Source organism: Bos mutus, chromosome 3 (genome assembly GCF_027580195.1).
Source record: "Bos mutus isolate GX-2022 chromosome 3, NWIPB_WYAK_1.1, whole genome shotgun sequence".
Classification (NCBI taxonomy): Eukaryota; Metazoa; Chordata; class Mammalia; order Artiodactyla; family Bovidae; genus Bos; species Bos mutus.
Window position 1 is genome coordinate 101,100,118 of NC_091619.1, and position 18,114 is coordinate 101,118,231.

Below are 18,114 nucleotides of genomic sequence, written 5' to 3' on the forward strand. Positions count from 1 at the left end.
AATTCATTAAATAATAAGTTTTCATTTCTTTCTTTCTTCTGGCTAAATTGTCATAAAAATATTTCTAGGTATTTAAAAAGCAAAACTTCCAATCTATACTCACAATCTTGAAAATTGATGCTAACGACAAAAAGACATCATGGTTAAAAGAAAAGGATAACGAGTGACATAATTAAAAATGGGAAATTCCTTAAACTCAGTTCAGTTCAGTCCAGTCGCTCAGTCGTGTCCGACTCTTTGCGACCCCATGAATCGCAGCACGCCAGGCCTCCCTGTCCATCACCAACTCCCGGAGTTCACTCAGACTCATGTCCATCGAGTCAGTGATGCCATCCAGCCATCTCATCCTCCTCTATCCCCTTCTCCTCCTGCCCCCAATCCCTCCCAGCATCAGCCAAATCTCTTAACTACCCTTACCTCCAGGATGGGGTAAAAATATACTTACCACTAGGCTGCATAGTCAGTAGACTACAAACTGGTCAGGGAGTTAAAAGGTTTGGGATTTACCCCTGGATCCACCAATACTTTGCTCTGACCTCTGACAAGTCAGTTTCTCTGTATGTTAATTTCTCCATCTGTAAAATGGGGATGGGAGGAAGGGCACACTTATTACCCTATAAAGGACTGAGACTTTACTAGTATTAACACATTGGACTACATTACAAGAAAAGCAGGACATTTACATATAATATTTTTGCTTATTCGAATATCTCAGGGTTGGAGAGTACCTTATGGTAAGTACCACAGGTTAAATTTAACTAAGCCTCAGTCTTCACAGAAATAAAAAATATAATATTCGCCAAATTTGGTCCCATGAAAACATCAAATTTCCAACTAATCAAGGTAAACTAGAAAATAAAAAGATACTAAAACTACATTAAGATGGTGTTATAAACTAAATTGTGCTTCCCACCCCAAGCGATATGTTGAAGTCCTAATCCCCCAATGTGACTTTATTTGCAGATAGGACTTTCACAAGCTTGTTGTTCAGTATCTCAGTTGTGTCTGACTCTGCGACCCCATGGACTGAAGCATGCCAGGCTTCCGTCCTTCACTATCTCCTGAAGTTTGTTAAAATTCATGTCCATTGAGTTGGTGATGCCATCCAACCATCTCATCCTCTGTCATCCTCTTCTCCTCCTGCCTTCAATCTTCTCCAGCATCAGGGTCTTTTCCAGTGAGTCAGTTCTTCACATCAGGTGCCCAAAGTATTGGAGCTTCAGCCTCAGCATCAGCCCTTCCAATGAATATCCAGGACTGATTTCCTTTAGGATTGACTGGTTTGATCTCCTTGCAATCCAAGGGACCCTCAAGAGTCTTCAGTACCACAGTTCAAAAGCATCAATTCTTCAGCGCTCAGCCTTCTTTATGGTCCAACTCTCACATCCATAAATGGCTACTTGAAAAACCATAGCTTTGACTAGACGGACCTTTGATAGCAAAGCAATGTCTCTGCTTTTTAATACACTAAGTTTGTCACAGATTTTCTTCCAAGGAGCAAGTGTCTTTTAGTTTCATGGATGCAGTCACCAGCCACAGTGATTTTGGAATCCAAGAAAATAAAGCCTGTCGCCGAATCCACTGTTTTCTCCATGTATTTGCCATGAAGCGATGGCACCAAATGCCATGATATTAGTTTTTAGAATGTTGAGTTTTAAGCCAGTCTTCTCATTCTCCTCTTTTACCTTCATGAAGTGGCTCCCTAGTTCCTCTTTACTTTCTATCATTAGGGTGGTATCACCTGCATATCTGAGGTCATTGATATTTCTCCCAGCAATCTTGATTCCAGATTGTGCTTCATCCAACCCCTAATTTTGCCTGATGTACTCTGCATATAAGTTAAATAAGCACAGTGACAATATATAGCCTTGAGGTACTCCTTTCGCAACTTTGAACCAGTTTGTTGTTCCATGTCCAGTTCTAACTTTTCTGCTTCTTGACCTGCAGACAGATTTCTCAGGAGGCAGGCAAGGTGGTCTGGTATTCCCATATCTTTAAGAATTTTCCACAGTTTGTTGTGATCCATACAGTCAAAGGCTTTAGTGCAGTCAATGAAGCAGAAATTTTCTGGAATTCTCTTGCTTTTTCTATGATCCAATTTTGGCAATTTGATCTCTGGTTCCTCTGCCTTTTTTAAACCCAGTTTGAACATCTGGAAGTTCTTGGTTCACATAGTGTTGAAGCCTAGCTTGAAGGATTTTGAGCATTACCTTGCTAGCATGTGAAACGAGGATAACTGTGTGGTAGTCTGAACATTCTTTGGCATTGCCTTTCTTTGGGATTGGAATGAAAACTGACATTTTCTAGTCCTGTGGCCACTGCTGAGTTTTCCAAATTTGCTGGCATACTGAGTGCAGCTCTTTAACAGCATGATCTTTTAAGATTTGAAATAGCTCAGCTGGAATTCCATCACCTTCACTAGCTTTGTTTGTTGTGATGCTTCCTAAGGCCCACTTGACTTCACACTCTAGACTGTCTGGTTCTAGGTGAGTGATCACACCATCATGGTTATTTGTGTCATTAAGATCTTTTTTGTACAGTTCTTCCATGTATTCTTGCCACTTCGTCTTAATATCTTCTGTTTTTGTTAGGTCCATACTTCTTCTGTCCTTTACTGTGCCCATTTTTGCATGAAATGTTCCCTTGGTATCTTTAACTTTCTCAAAGAAATCTCTAGTCTTTCCCATCCTACTGTTTCCTCTCTTTCTATGCATTGCTCATTTAAGAAGGGTGTTTGCTATGACCAGTGCATTCTCTTGGCAAATACTCTGTTAGCCTTTGCGCTGCTGCATTTTGTACTCCAAGGACAAACTTGCCTGTTACTCCTTGACTTCCTACTTTTGCATTCCAGTCCCCTATGATGAAAGGACATCTTTTTTTGGTGTTAGTTCTAGAAGGTCTTGTAGTTCTTCTTGGACCGTTCAACTTCATCTTCTTTGGCATTATTGGTTGGGACACTGACTTGGATTACTGTGATGCTGAATGGTTTGCCTTGGAAACAATCAAGATTATTCTGTCATTTTTAAGACTGCACCCTGCATTTCAGAGTCTTTTGCTGACTATGAGGGCTACTCCATTTTTTCAAAGGGATTCTCGGCCATAGTGGTAGATATACTGGTCATCTGAATTAAATTCGCCCATTCCCATCCATTTTAGTTCACTGATTCCTAAAATGTTGATGTTCACACTTGTCATTTCCTGTTTCACTACTTCCAATTTACCTTGATTCATGGACCTAACATTCCAGGTTCCTATGCAATATTGTTTTTTACAGCATTGGACTTTACTTTCACCACCAGACACATCCACCACTGGGTATCATTTCCTCTTTGGTTCAGCCTCTTCATTCCTTCCAGAGCTGTTTCTCCACTCTTCAATAGAATACTGGACACCTACCGACCTGAGGGGTCCCATCTTTCAGTGTCATATTTTTATGCCTTTTCATACCGTCTATGGGGTCTCAAGGTAAGAACGCTGAGTCGTTTGCCATTTCCGTCTCCAGTGGACCACATTTTGTCAGAGCTCTCCATCATGATCCAACTGTCTTGGGTGGCCCTACATGGCATGGTTTAGAGTTTCACTGAGTTACACAAGGCTGTGATCCATGTAATCATTTTAGTTTGTTTTCTGTGACTGTGTTTCCCATTCTGTCTGCCCTCTGATGGATGAGGATAAGAGGCTGGTGCAAACTTCCTGATGGGAGGGACTGGCTGTGGGGAAAACTGGGTCTTGCTTTGGTGGGCAGGCCATGCTTAGTAAATCTTAATCCAATTTTCTGCTGATGGGTGTGGCTGTGCTCTCTCTCTGCAGTTTGGCCAGAGGCAGCCCAGTCCTAGAGTCTGCAGTCTCTATGGTAGGGTATAGACTTTATGGTAGGAGTAGTGGTGACCTTCTACAAGAGGATTTATACCAGCACACTACGCTCCCAGGACTGCTGCTCTCAGTCCCCCTGACCCCATGTCAGGCCAATGTCCACCCACGTCTCCACCAAAGACTCCCCAAAACTCACAGGACTGGTATCCTGATGAAAAAGAAGAGATACCAGAGACTGATTGGCCTCTCTCTCTCTCAATCCAACTCTACCCCTCCACCAACACATACAGAGAAAAAGGCCAGGTGAGCACACAGTCAGAAGTTCTTTCTATAAGCTGAGGGAAGCCTCACTGTAAACCAACCCCGCCAGCATCTTGATCTTGGACGTCTAGACTCAGGAACTGTGAGAAATAAGTGTTTGTTGTTTAAACTACCCCACTTGTGGTATTTTGTTACAGCAATCCAAACACACGAATAGACATGGTCATAGGACAAATGAGGCTATAGAAATTCTTTGAGAGTATCTCATATGACACTACTTCATTTTCAAGTTGTCTTAAAGAATCTTCATCCTTCCTTTCACTACAGTTGGATTGGTGGGAAAACAGAGCATAACAAAATAAAAATAACAACAAAAAAACAAACTGGAAGTTAAAATTTTATCCTCTTTTGAATCTCAAGACTGTTTTCTCTTAACAATTTTAGGCAAGTTGTTAACTCCATTGAGTCTGCTTTCTAAAAAAAAAATCAGTAAAATAGGGATGATCATCCCAGTGCTACTTGCTTCACTAGGTTGTGAAGAGCAAATAAAAACTAGGCTTTAAACGTGCATAATAAAGATAATAGGGATTATTAAAGGAAAACATGCTGTTTTCTACCTTTCTCAGGGGGAAAACTCAGATTCTGACTAAAATAATGTATGTACTTACAAAAAGGACATAGCATATTAGAACCTCCTGTTACTAGTTAGCCCCTATGGATTCTCATATTCACAACTGAATATCTGCTAAAGTTATTTTTAATTGGAGTATAATAGCTATACAATGTTGCACTGGTTTCTGCTGTATAATGAAGTAAATCAGCTGTTGTTCGGTCGCCCAGTCGTATCAGACTCTGCGACCCCGTGAACTGTGGCACGCCAGGCCTCTCTGTCTGGAACGAGATCAGCTGTATGTACACATGTATCTCCTCTTTCTTGGACTTCCCTCCCACTTCTCCCATCTCATTCATCTAGATCATCACAGAGCACTGCGTTGAGCTTCCTATGTTACACAACAGGGTCCCACTAGCGATGTATTTTTACACGGTCGTGCCATCCCCCCCACTCCTGTGTCCACACATCCTTTCTCTACATCTGGCTCTATTCCTCCTCTGCAAATAGGTTCATCTGTACCATTTTTCTAGATTCTACATATATGCATTAATATATGATATCTGTTTTTCTCTTTCTGACTTACTTCACTCTATATGACAACTTTGTCCTTTCTCCCTTTGGCTTCCTCTTACTGTACACTGGGATCTTTAAAAATTATGGTAATGCAGTCTCCACAGGAGAAGTAAAAGTGCCTGTATTTATTTCAAAAGACATTTAACGACACTAGGGCTGGGGAAAGAAGAGTAACTTGAATCCTTAAAATGAATGTATGGAGCCCTGAAATACTTAAGAGGGCAATCTGTGAACATCCTAGAAAATATACCCTCTTTGATTTCTAAGCAAAGAGCACAACAGCACATTCTAGTAGTATCCAAAGTAATGCTGTCCAATAGGACTTTCTGTGATAATGGAAATGTTCTATATCAGTGTCATCCAATGGATAACCACTAGCCACATAGGGCTATTCAGCATTTGAAATATGGCTGGTGTGGCTAAAGAGTTGCATTTTTAATTATATTTAATTCCTCTTAAATTTAAATAGACATATGCAGCCAGCGGCTACCATACTGGGTAGTATAAATCTACAGAATGTAAAGACTCTGGTATTTCAGGATGCCCTTGAGGGGAAGATAATACATAACAGAAAAATCTACAAAGCTATGGAAGCATCTTTTCAAAATGTGATAAAACAATCACAATGGTTCATCCTCTGAAGCAAGGAAAAGTTGAAAACATTCTTTAATATTGAGAAGAAATTCAGTTATAAATTATTACTATATATTTACAATAGCAATACTGTAATATTACTAATATTGTATAGCTTATAAATAATATTTTTAAGTGTTTACTCTGTATCAGATATTGTGCTAAGTATTTCAATAACATCATCTTGTTGTATCCTCTCTGGTATATTACTTACTCTGGTATCATTACCCCTTTATATTAATGAGGAAATAATATTCAGAGAGGTTGAATAAATTTCTAAAAAGTTACAGTCAGTAGAAAGGTCAGGATCTGAACCTAAACTATGTTTGTAACTACCTTCTCCTCAAAAAACAAAAACAAAAAAGGTAACAAAAAAAAATAAATCTTACGAATGTTTCTGACATAGAGTAGCCCAGCTTGGACAGTCTTTCCATTTTACTATAGTAAAAACTGAAGCACTGGTGCTTATTAGCTTGATCTGGATGCTAAATAATCTGAGACACAGTCTGGGATTTAATGATGTAAAACTAGATTAAATGAAAGATGTTCACAGGTACCATGTTTCAAATACTCACAGAGCTTGGAAAATACAAAACAAGTAATGCAGGTTTATATGCACATACCAGTGAGACAGCAGGGATAGGCAGGAAGGAAAGAAAGGAGCAGGAAAGGAGAGATGTCCCCCTCAGAAATGAAACTGGAAAATAGAAAGATCAAATGTACTTCTGAAAATACATTAAGACAACACAGAACTCCTTTAGCAGTGAAAGCAACCATGGTTTTAATAAACCAGAAACCTATGCTGAGAAGCAGAGATCAAAACAGGAAAGCTGGAAGCAGAACACCTGTCCCACTATGGTCAGGAGGACAAGCTACAGGGGAGGCGGGAGATGGAAAAGGGGCTGGTCTGGAGTGTGCCATTGATCAGCCACTCCCTCTAATTAGCAAGTACTCCTAGGGCCTCTCAGCTGATTTCTCTGCCTCCAGCTCTCCTTCATTTACCGCTATTTCATTCGGAGATTAAGTGTGAAGAGACAGTATTATTCCTCTGGGATATCTGTCAGAAAAGGGGGGAGGGGAAGCAAGCTAGGCAATCCCTTCCTAGAAGAGCCATAAATTCTGTCTTGTACATGTAGCAGATGTGAACAAAGAAGATGAAACAGATCTCTTCTTGGCAATCATCCCCACCCCCACTCCATCTTTTGCAATTATATATCTGCACGTGCAGACAGAATCCCAGAGAACATCAATATTTCCTTTAACAAGCAAAGCAGCTAGCAATGAATGGCTAATGACAATGCAGAAAAGCCATAACTCCTTTTGTTCTATAGGCAGTCCTAGTAGACTTCAACTATACATAATGTTTACCCTTTCCAGAGCCTTATGGAAGTGTGAGCCAGGGCACAGAAGAAGCTAACGCTTTTTAAAATGCTTCCAACTCATGTTTCTTGAACACTGAAAAAGTTTAGTGATATCAATGGTGCCACATCATACTTTCTGGCAGACATAAACGGACCTGATATTATGAAGTAAGTAATGTACAACCATCATCATCATTCTAGTGTGTATTGGGAATGAAGAAGATGACTGTACTGGATGGTCTACTCTAATAGTCAGAATACTCGAGAGGACTCTATCTGAGTTTTATCTTCAAATCTAGGTCCTAGACTCTGAATGAGATAGAGGCACATAATCTCATTTAAAGGAAAACAAGGATAGTGAGGGTTTAAAAAACTGAGGAGATTTACCAAGAGAAGAGAAGACTCAGGGGGAGCAGGAAAGCTTTTTGCAAATATCTGGAGTGTTCTCATGAAGATAAGAGATTTGCTTTGCTTGTTTAATATCTGTGGGTGGAAGCTATGGGCAGATAGGTTTCGGCTCATTACTAGGAAGAACTTTCTGAAAGTTGGAGGTATCCAACAGTGGGATGCACTCTCTGGGAGGTTCAGTTCAGTTGCTCAGTCATGTCAAACTCTTTACGACCCTATGATCTGCAGCATGTCAGGCCTCCCTGTCCATCACCAACTCCCAGAGTCCACCCAAACCCACGTCCATCGAGTCGGTGATGCCATCCAACCATCTCATCCTCTGTCGTCCCCTTCTCCTCCTGTCCTCAATCTTTTCCAGCATCAGGGTCCTTTCAAATGAGTCAGCTCTTCACATCAAGTGGCCAAAGTATTGGAGTTTCAGCTTCAACATCAGTTCTTCCAATGAACACCCAGGACTGACCTCCTTTAGGATGGACTGGTTGGATCGCCTTGCAGTCCAAGGGACTCTCAAGAGTCTTCTACAACACCACAGTTCAAAAGCATCAATTCTTCAGTGCTCACCTTTCTTTATAGTGCAACTCTCACATTCATACATGACTACTGGAAAAACCATAGCCTTGACTAGACGGACTTTTGTTGGCAAAGTAAAGTCTCTGCTTTTTAATATGCTGTCTAGGTTGGTCATAACTTTCCTTCTACAGAGTAAGCATCTTTTAATTTCATGGCTGCAATCACCATCTGCAGTGATTCTGGAGCCCCAAAAAATAAAGTCAGCCACTGTTTCCCCATCTATTTGCCATGAAGTGATGGGACCAGATGCCATGATCTTCGTTTCTGAATGTTGAGCTTTAAGCTAACTTTTTCACTCCTCTTTCACTTTCATCAAGAGGCTCTTTAGTTCTTCTTCACTTTCTGCCATAAGAGTGGTGTCATCTGCATATCTGAGGTTATTGAGATTTCTCCAGCAATCTCGATTCCAGCTTTTGCTTCATCCAGCCCAGCGTTTCTCATGAGGTACTCTGCATGTAAGTTAAATAAGCAGGGTGACAATATACAGCCTTGACGTATTCCTTTTCCTATTTGGAACCAGTCTGTTGTTCCATGTCCAGTTCTAACTGTTGCTTCCTGACCTGCATACAAATTTCTCAAGAGGCAGATCAGGTGGTCTGGTATTCCCATCTCTTTCAGAATTTCCCACAGTTTATTGTGATCCACACAGTCAAAGGCTTTGGCATAGTCAATGAAGCAGAAATAGATGTTTTTCTGGAACTCTCTTGCTTTTTCGATGATCCAGCGGATGTTGGCAATTTGATCTCTGGTTCCTCTGCCTTTTCTAAAACCAGCTTGACCATCTGGAAGTTCACGGTTCATATATTGCTGAAGCCTGGCTTGGAGAATTTTAAGCATTACTTTACTAGTGTGTGAAATGAGTGCAACTGTGCAGTAGTTTGAGCATTCTTTGGCATTGCCTTTCTTCGGGATTGGAATGAAAATGGACCTTTTACAGTCCTGTGGCCACTGCTGAGTTTTCCAAATTTGCTGGCATATTGAGTGCAGCACTTTCACAGCATCGTCTTTCAGGATTTGAAATAGCTCAACTGGGATTCTATCACCTCCACTAGCTTTGTTCATAGTGATGCTTTCTAAGGTCCACTTGACTTCACATTCCAGGATATCTGGCTCTAGGTGAGTGATCACACCATCATGGTTATCTGTGTCATTAAGATCTTTTTTGTATAGTTCTTCTGTGTATTCGTGCCACCTCTTCTTAATATCTTCTGCTTTTGTTAGGTCCCTACCATTTCTGTCCTTTATTGAGCCCATCTTTGCATGAAATGTTCCCTTGGTATTTCTAATTTTCTTGAAGAGATCTCTTGTTTTTCCCATTCTATTGTTTTCCTCTATTTCTTTGCACTGATCACTGAGGAAGGCTTTCTTATCGCTCCTTGCTATTCTTTGGAACTCTGCATTCAAATGGGTATATCTTTCCTTTTCTCTTTTGCTTTTCGCTTCCCTTCTTTTCACAGCTATTTGTAAGGCCTCCTCAGACAGCCATTTTGCTTTTTTGCATTTCTTTTTCTTGGGGATGGTCTTGATTCCTGTTTCCTGTACAATGTCACGAACCTCCATCCATAGTTCATCAGGCACTCTGTCTATTAGATCTAGTCCCTTAAATCTATTTGTCACTTCCACTGTATAGTCATAAGGGATTTGATTTAGGTCATACCTGAATGGTCCAGTGGTTTTCTCCACTTTCTTCAATTTCAGTCTGAATTTGGCAATAAGGAGTTCTTGATCCAAGTCACAGTCAGCTCCCGGTCTTGTTTTTGCTGACTGTATAGACTGTAAAGAACAATACTGCATAGGAACCTGGAATGTTAGGTCCATGAATCAAGGAAAACTGGAGATGATGAGAGTGAACATCGACATTCTAGGAATCAGTGAACTAAGATGGACTGGAATGGGTGAATTTAACTCAGATGACCATTATATCTACTACTGTGGCCAAGAATCCCTTAGAAGAAATGAAGTAGCCATCAGAGTCAACAAAAGAGTCTGAAATGCAGTACTTGGATGCAATTTCAAAAACGACAGAATGATCTCTGTTCAGTTCCAAGGCAAACCATTCAGTATCACAGTAATCCAAGTCTATGCCCTGACCAGTAACACTGAAGAAGCTGAAGTTGAACGGTTCTATGAAGACCTACAAGACCTTTTAGAACTAACACCCAAAAAAGATGTCCTTTTCATTATAGGGCACTGGAATGCAAAAGTAGCAAGTCAAGAAACACCTGGAGTAACAGGCAAATTTGGCCTTGGAGTACAGAATGAAGCAGGGCAAAGGCTAATAGAGATTTGCCAAGAGAACACACTGGTCATAGCAAACGCACTGGTCATAGCAAACACCCTCTTCCAACAACACAAGAGAAGACTCTACACATGGACACTGCCAGATGGTCGACACAGAAATCAGACTGATTATATTCTTTGCAGCCAGAGCTGGAGAAGCTCTCTGGGAAGGGAAGGTCTGAATTTGCTATCATTGTGGGTATAGAAGTAGAGGTAAGATAACCTCTTGGTGGAAATACTAAATCATAAGAAGGAAGAGGGAGGCTGGACTAGGTAACCTTTAGAGGTCTTGCCCAAATCTGAGAGCCTATAATTTTATGGGAGTATGGACCTCCTGCTTTCATCATTACAACACAGTGCAACTTAAGGTCTGCATAATGGACAATGTACATTATTTGCAACGCCAACTTTCTCTCTGAAAGCTTACAGAAGAGTGACAGAGGGACAGAAGAAATACTAAGATCATTATCATGATCTTACTTCCCTTCTGCATCTTCATCTACCACATACTGGCACTGTGGTGGACACTTTACATAATTTATCCAGCTAGGTTATTGTGAGACTCTGAGCTGGTAAGACATTGTCTTTGGGTTTTACTTTCCTCATTTGGAAAATGAATGGGTTGAACTTCATTATTCATGAAAGGGGACATCGAAGTTCCTTTTAATTTCCTTCATATCATGAGTCTGGAGGAAAGTAGCAGCAGGGACCTAGATCAATTATTTCCTCCCTATGCACCACGATTTAACCTGGCAGATACTCTGAAATATCTTCCTTCTTTGGAGTAATGAACAATGTGTGCCATCTTCATTTTATACAGTAAACACAGTCCTAAAAGGTTAAGTGTAAATAGAAATTTTAATAAAAAATGAAGTACATTTTGTACACACCAAAATGGTTAGTTAAAAGCAGGCTTTATAAAAATAAGTGCAATGTTTGCTGCAAAGCAACTTGTTCTATGAGAAGAGCTCACTGGAAAAGAACCTGATGCTGGAAAAGACTGAAGGCAAAAGGGGAAGGTGGTGGCAGAGGATGACAGCATTACCGACTCAATGGACATAAATTTGAGCAAACTCAGGGGTATGGTGGAAGACAGAGCAGCCTGGCATGCAACAGTCCTTGGGGTCACCATGAGTCAGACAAGACTTAGAGACTGAACAACTAGTTCTATAAATTTGGATTTTATGTATTGGATTTTCTGTTATCACTTTGTCTTCCACTTAAGTTACCATGTCAAAGATGCATTGCAGTTTTTCCCTGTCTTTGGGGTGATCAGCCTGTTCGTACAAACACAAAACTATGGGTTTGAAAGCAATATTAAAAGTCATTCAATGCTTTCTCCTTCCTCTGCCTCTAACTCAACCAACCACAGCCAATGTTTGAATTTTCTAACATCTTTACCAACTCTTCGCTTACTCTTCCAGTGATGAAGACCCCACATCTCCCCATGAAGCTCCTTCCATGCTTGGCAGTGGACCTTGGCTTTAGGGATGTGATTCTCTATATTTTTCCCATCTTAACAAACACGAGGGAATCCCAGAACATCTCCATCAGTAACAACAGTTTCACATATAACCAAGCTTTCAATAGAGGTTCTCGAGAGAGAGCAAGATGGTGATAGGAGGGAAACTTTCTCTTTTCATTTGGCATACTTCTGCTGGTAATTTTTTTTTTACACTTACTATGTATTCCTTTAATACATATATGCATGTATTTTTAAAAAGTGATCCAGGGGGTAAATCTTATTCACACTAAGGATAGGGGGATGGAGGGGAATACGTCCCCCTAGAGGAACAACAGAATGTGAGGGAATAGTGTGTTATGATTTGACACCTCCATCAGCTGTAATATTCTTGGATATAGAATGGGCATTGAACTGACTGTAATATAGTTAGTATAGGAGGTTGAAGGACCCCTACTTCCTTGGAAATCATGGCTAATCTCTTTCTCAACTGAGTAAGCCAGCTCTTCAGGCATTTAAAAATAGCTTTCATGTGTATAAGGAAAGTGAACTACTTCCTGGTCTCATCAAGGTTAAATTCAATGACTAACTGTAACATGTCTCACTGTGTGATGTATCTGCCTCTTTTTCTCTGTCATTCTGCCTAATTCATAGTACACTCTTCTCATTGGACCATCTGCCTTCTAACATGATTCTTCTGTAGTCTGTTCGTTTACTCTTTATCATGACAGGGTGGCACCATTTTCCCAATTACTCAGTGTGCTGTGTGTGCTCAGTTGCTTCAGTGGTGCCCAACAATTTGTGACCTGTGGACTGCAGCCCACCAGGCTCCCCTGTCCATGGGATTCTCCAGCCAAGAATATCGGAGTGGGTTACCATGCCCTTCTCCAGGGGATCTTTCTGGCCCAGGGATTGAACCCGTATCTCTGGGGTCTCCTGCATTGCAGGCAGGTTCTTTAGCCACCTTAAAGTGAAAAATGAAAATTACTCAGTCGTGTCCAGCTCTTTGCAACTCCATGGACTATATATACAGTCCATGGAATTCTCCAGGCCAGATTACTGGAGTGGGTGGGTAGCTTTTCCCTGCTCCAGGGGATTTTTCCAACCCAGAAATTGAACCAGGGTCTCCTGCACTGCAGGCAGATTCATAACCAACTGAGCTATCAGGGAAGCCCCTGAACCACCTGGGAAGCTCCAATTACTCAGACTTTTTACCTTATTTCAAGCTTCTGGATGTTTTTACCAAATATCCCCAGTTTCCCCTATTCTGTTATGAAGACCCTGCCGCCGGATTGTCTGGGTTCAGATTTGGTTCTATCATTTACTAGTTGTATAACTGTAGCTAAGTAACTTAACCCCCTGTGCCTCAGTCTCCTCATTGGCAAAATAAAAACAGCCCCAGCAGCAATTAACTTATACAGTTGCAGGGAAAATAACTAGGATACATATAAAGCACATAGGACAGTATCTGGCACACAGTGGACACAATGTTAATTTGTATTATTGCTTCCTTCTCCTTCATCATCATAAGGTGAAAAGACAACCCTCAGAATAGGAGAAAACAATAGCAAATGAAACAACTGACAAAAGATTAATTTCCAAAATATACAAGCAGCTCATACAACTCAATACCAGAAAAGCAAACAACCCAATCAAAAAGTGGGAAAAAGACCTAAATAGACACTTTTCCAAATAAGACATACAGATAGCTAACAAACACATGAAAAGATACTCAACATCACTAATTATTAGAGAAATGCAAATCAAAACTATACTGAGATATCACCTCATACCAGTCAGAATGGCCCATCATTAAAAGTCTACAAACAATAAATGCTGGGGAGGGTGTGGAGAAAAGGGAATGCTTTTACACTGTTGGTGGGAATGTAAATTGATACAATCCCTATGGAAGATGGTACAGAGATTCCTTAAAAAACTAGGAATAAAACCACCATATGACCCAGCAATCCCACTCCTAGGCATATACTCTGAGGAAACCAAAATTGAAAAAGACACATGTATCCCATTGTTCATTGCAGCGCTATTTACAATAGCTACAACATGGAAGCAACCTAGATGTCCATCGACAGATGAATGGATAAAGAAGTTGTGGTACATATACACAATGGAGTATTACTCAGCCATAAAAAAGAACACCTTTGAGTCAGTTCTAATGAGGTGGATGAACCTAGAACCTATTATACAGAGTGAAGTGAGTCAGAAAGAGAAAGATAAATACCGTATTCTAATGCATATATATATATATTTATATATATATGGAGAAGGCAATGGCACCCCACTCCAGTACTCTTGCCTGGAAAATCCCATGGACAGAGGAGCCTGGTAGGTGGCAGTCCATGGGGTCACACAGAGTCTGACACGACTGAGAAACTTCACTTTCACTTTTCACTTTCATGCATTGGAGAAGGAAATGGCAACCCACTCCAGTGTTCTTGTCTGGAGAATCTCAGGGACGGGGAAGCCTGGTGGGCTGCTATCTATGGGGTCGCACAGAGTCGGACACGACTGAAGTGACTTAACAATGCATATACATGGAATCTACAAAAATGGTACTGAAGAATTTATTTACAGGGCAGCAATGAAGAAACAGAAATAGAGAATAGACTCATGGACATGGGGAGAGGGGAGGGGAGGCTGAGATGTAGGAAAAGAGTAACATGGAAACTTACCTTACCATATGTAAAACAGACAGACAAAGGAATATGCTGTATGGCTCAGGAAACTCAAACAGGGGCTCTGTATCAACCTAGAGGGGTGGGATGGGGAGGGAGATGGGAGGGAGGTTCAAAAGGGAGGGGATATATGTATACCTATGACTGACTGATCTTGAGATTTGACAGAAAACAACAAAATTCTGTAAAGCAATTATCCTTCAACTACAAAATAAATTAAAAAAAAAAAAGCAAGCTAAGATCATGGCATCTGGTCCCACCACTTCATGGCAAATAGATGTGGAAACAATGGAAAAAGTTCAGTCCAGTCGCTCAGTCGTGTCCGATTCTTTGCAACCCCATGAAAAATAAAGTCAGCCATGTTTCCACTGTTTCCCCATCAATTTCCCATGGAAATAGTGAGAGACTTTATTTTCTGGGGCTCCAAAATCAGTGCAGATGATGACTGCAGCCATGAAATTAAAAGACACTTGCTCCTTGGAGGAAAAGCTATGACCAACCTAGACAGCATATTAAGAAGCAGAGACATTACTTTGCCAACAAAGGTTCGTCTAGTAAAGTTATGGTTTTTTCAGTAGTCATACATGGATGTGAGAGCTGTGACTATAAAGAAAGCTGAGCACCAAGGAATTGATGCTTTTGAACTGTGGTGTTGGAGAAGACTTGAGAGTTCCTCGGACTGCAAGGAGATCCAACCAGTCCATCCTAAAGGAAATCAGTCCTGAATATTTATTGGAAGGACTGATGCTGAAGCTGAAACTCCAATACTTTGGCCACCTGATGGGAAGAACTGACTGATTGGAAAAGACCCTGACGCTGGAAAAGATTGAAGGCAGGAGGAGAAGGGGATGTCAGAGGATGAGATGGTTGGATGGCATCACTGACTAATGGACATGAGTTTGAGCAAGCTCTGGGAGTTCGTGATGGACAGGGAGGCCAGGCATGCTGCAGTCCATGGGGTTGCAGAGTCAGACACAACTGAGAGACTGAACTGAACTATGTGTTAATATACAATATTTGTCTCTTTATGACAGAATTCACTCTGTATAATAAATAGGCTCTAGGTTCATCCACCTCATTAGAACTAATGTGTTCCTTTTATGTGTTCCTTTTATGGCCGATTAATATTCCTCTGTGTATATATACCACTGCTTTTTTGTCCATTCAACTGTCGATGGACATCTAGGTTACTTCCATGTCTTCAGTTCAGTTCAGTTCAGTCGCTCAGTAGTGTCCGACTCTTTGTGACCCCATGAATCGCAGCACGCCAGGCCTCCCTGTCCATCACCAACTCCCGGAGTTCACTCAGACTCACGTCCATTGAGTCAGTGATGCCATCCAGCCATCTCATCCTCTGTCGTCCCCTTCTCCTCCTGCCCCCAATCCCTCCCAGCATCAGAGTCTTTTCCAATGAGTCAACTCTTCGCATGAGGTGGCCAAAGGACTGCAGTTTCAGCTTTAGCATCATTCCTTCCAAAGAAATCCCAGGGCTGATCTCCTTCAGAATGGACTGGTTGGATCTCCTTGCAGTCCAAGGGACTCTCGAGAGTCTTCTCCAACACCACAGTTCAAAAGCATCAATTCTTCGGCGCTCAGCCTTCTTCACAGTCCAACTCTCACATCCATACACGACCACAGGAAAAACCATAGCCTTGACTAGACGGACCTTTGTTGGCAAAGTAATGTCTCTGCTTTTGAATATGCTATCTAGGTTGGTCATAGCTTTCCTTCCAAGGAGTAAGCGTCTTTTAATTTCATGGCTGCAGTCACCATCTGTAGTGATTTTGGAGCCCAGAAAAATAAAGTCTGACACTGTTTCCACTGTTTCCCCATCTATTTCCCATGAAGTGATGGGATCGGATTGTAAATAGTGCTTCAATGAACATTGGGGTACATGTGTCTTTTTTGATTATGGTTTCCTCAAGATATACGCTCAGTAGTAGGATCGTTGGGTCACATCATAGTTTTATTTCTAGTTTTTTAAGGAATCTCCATACTGTTTTCCATAGTGGCTATGTCAATTTGCATTTCCACCAACAGTGCAAGAGGGTTCCCTTTTCTCCACATTCTCTTCAGCATTCATTGTTTGTAGATTTTTTTGATGATGGCCATTCAGATTGATGTGAGGTGATACCTCATTGCAGTTTTGATTTGCATTCCTCTAATTATGAGTGATGTTGAGCATTTTTTCTTCCATTTATTAGCCATCTTTATGTCTTCTTTGGAGAAATGTCTGTTCAAATCTTCTGCCCACATTTTGATTGCATTGTTTGTTTTTCTGGTATTGAGCTGAATGAGTTGCTTGTATATTTTGGAGATGCATCCTTTATCAGCTGTTTCATCTGTAAGTTTTTTTATCCCTTTCTGGGTTGTTTGATCTTGTTTATTGTTTCCTTTGCTGTACAAAAGCTTTTAAGTTTAATTAGGTGCCATTTATTTATTTTTGCTTTTATTTCCATTACTGTAGGAGGTGGGTCATAGAGGATCTTGCTGTGATTTATGTGAAAGAGTGTACTGCCTATGTTTTCCTCTAAGAACTTTATAGTTTCTGGCCTTATATTTAAGTCTTTAATCTATTTTGAGTTTATTTTTGTGTATGGTATTAGAAAGTGTTCTACTTTTATTCTTTTGCACGTAGCTGTCCAGTTTTCCCAGCACCATCTATTTTTTTTAGGTTTTCTTAAAGTTAATTTAATTGGATGATAATTAATACAATATTGTGATGGCTTTTGCCATACATCTACATGAATCAGCCAGAGGTGCACATGTAGCACCCCATCCTGAACCCCTCAACTACCTCCCTCCCCACCCCATGGCTCTCCAGGTTTTCCCAGAGCATCGGTTTTGTGCCCTGCTTCATGCATAACACTTGCACTGGTCATCTATTTTACATATGGTAATACACATGTTTCAATGCTATTCTCACCTTCTCCCACAAGGTCCTTAAGTCTGTTCTTTACATCTGTGTCTCTTTTGCTGCCCTGCATATAGGATCATCATTTCTGTCTTTCTAAATTCCATATATATGCGTTAATATACAGTATTGCTGTTTCCCTTTCTGACTTACTTCACTCTGTATTATAGGCTCCAGTTTTTTCTATCTCATTAGAAATGACTCAAATGCATTCATTTTTATAGCTGAGTAATATTCCATTGTGTATATGTACTACAACCTCCTTATCCATTCATCTGTTGATGGACATCTAGGTTGCTTCCAGTCCTATCTATTGTAAACAGTGCTGCAATGAACATTGGGGTACACGTGTCTCTTTCAGTCCTGGTTTCCTCAGTGTGCATGCCCAGCAGTGGGATTTCTGGGTCATATGGCAGTTCTACTTCCAGTTTTTTAAAGGAATCGCTACACTGTTCTCCATATTGGCCCAGAACGACTTATTGAAGAGGCTGTCTTTTCTCCATTGTATATTCTTACCTCCTTTGTCAAAGATA

At 40.8% G+C, this 18,114-nt stretch overlaps 1 protein-coding gene across 10 annotated transcripts in view; it reads right to left on the reverse strand.

Moving 5' to 3' along the window:
- SCMH1 (Scm polycomb group protein homolog 1) overlaps nucleotides 1-18,114 on the reverse strand; it is a 224,290-nt gene that overhangs the window by 142,025 nt on the left and 64,151 nt on the right. For 4 of the 10 annotated variants that reach the window (XM_070368240.1, XM_070368242.1, XM_070368251.1 and 1 more), the window contains one exon: nucleotides 446-575. The exons of the other annotated variants lie outside the window; for them this stretch is intronic. In XM_070368240.1, the coding sequence (XP_070224341.1) occupies nucleotides 446-458 (13 nt within the window). In that variant the 5' untranslated portion in view covers nucleotides 459-575. The remainder of the gene's footprint in view (nucleotides 1-445; nucleotides 576-18,114) is intronic. 10 annotated transcript variants of the gene reach the window in all.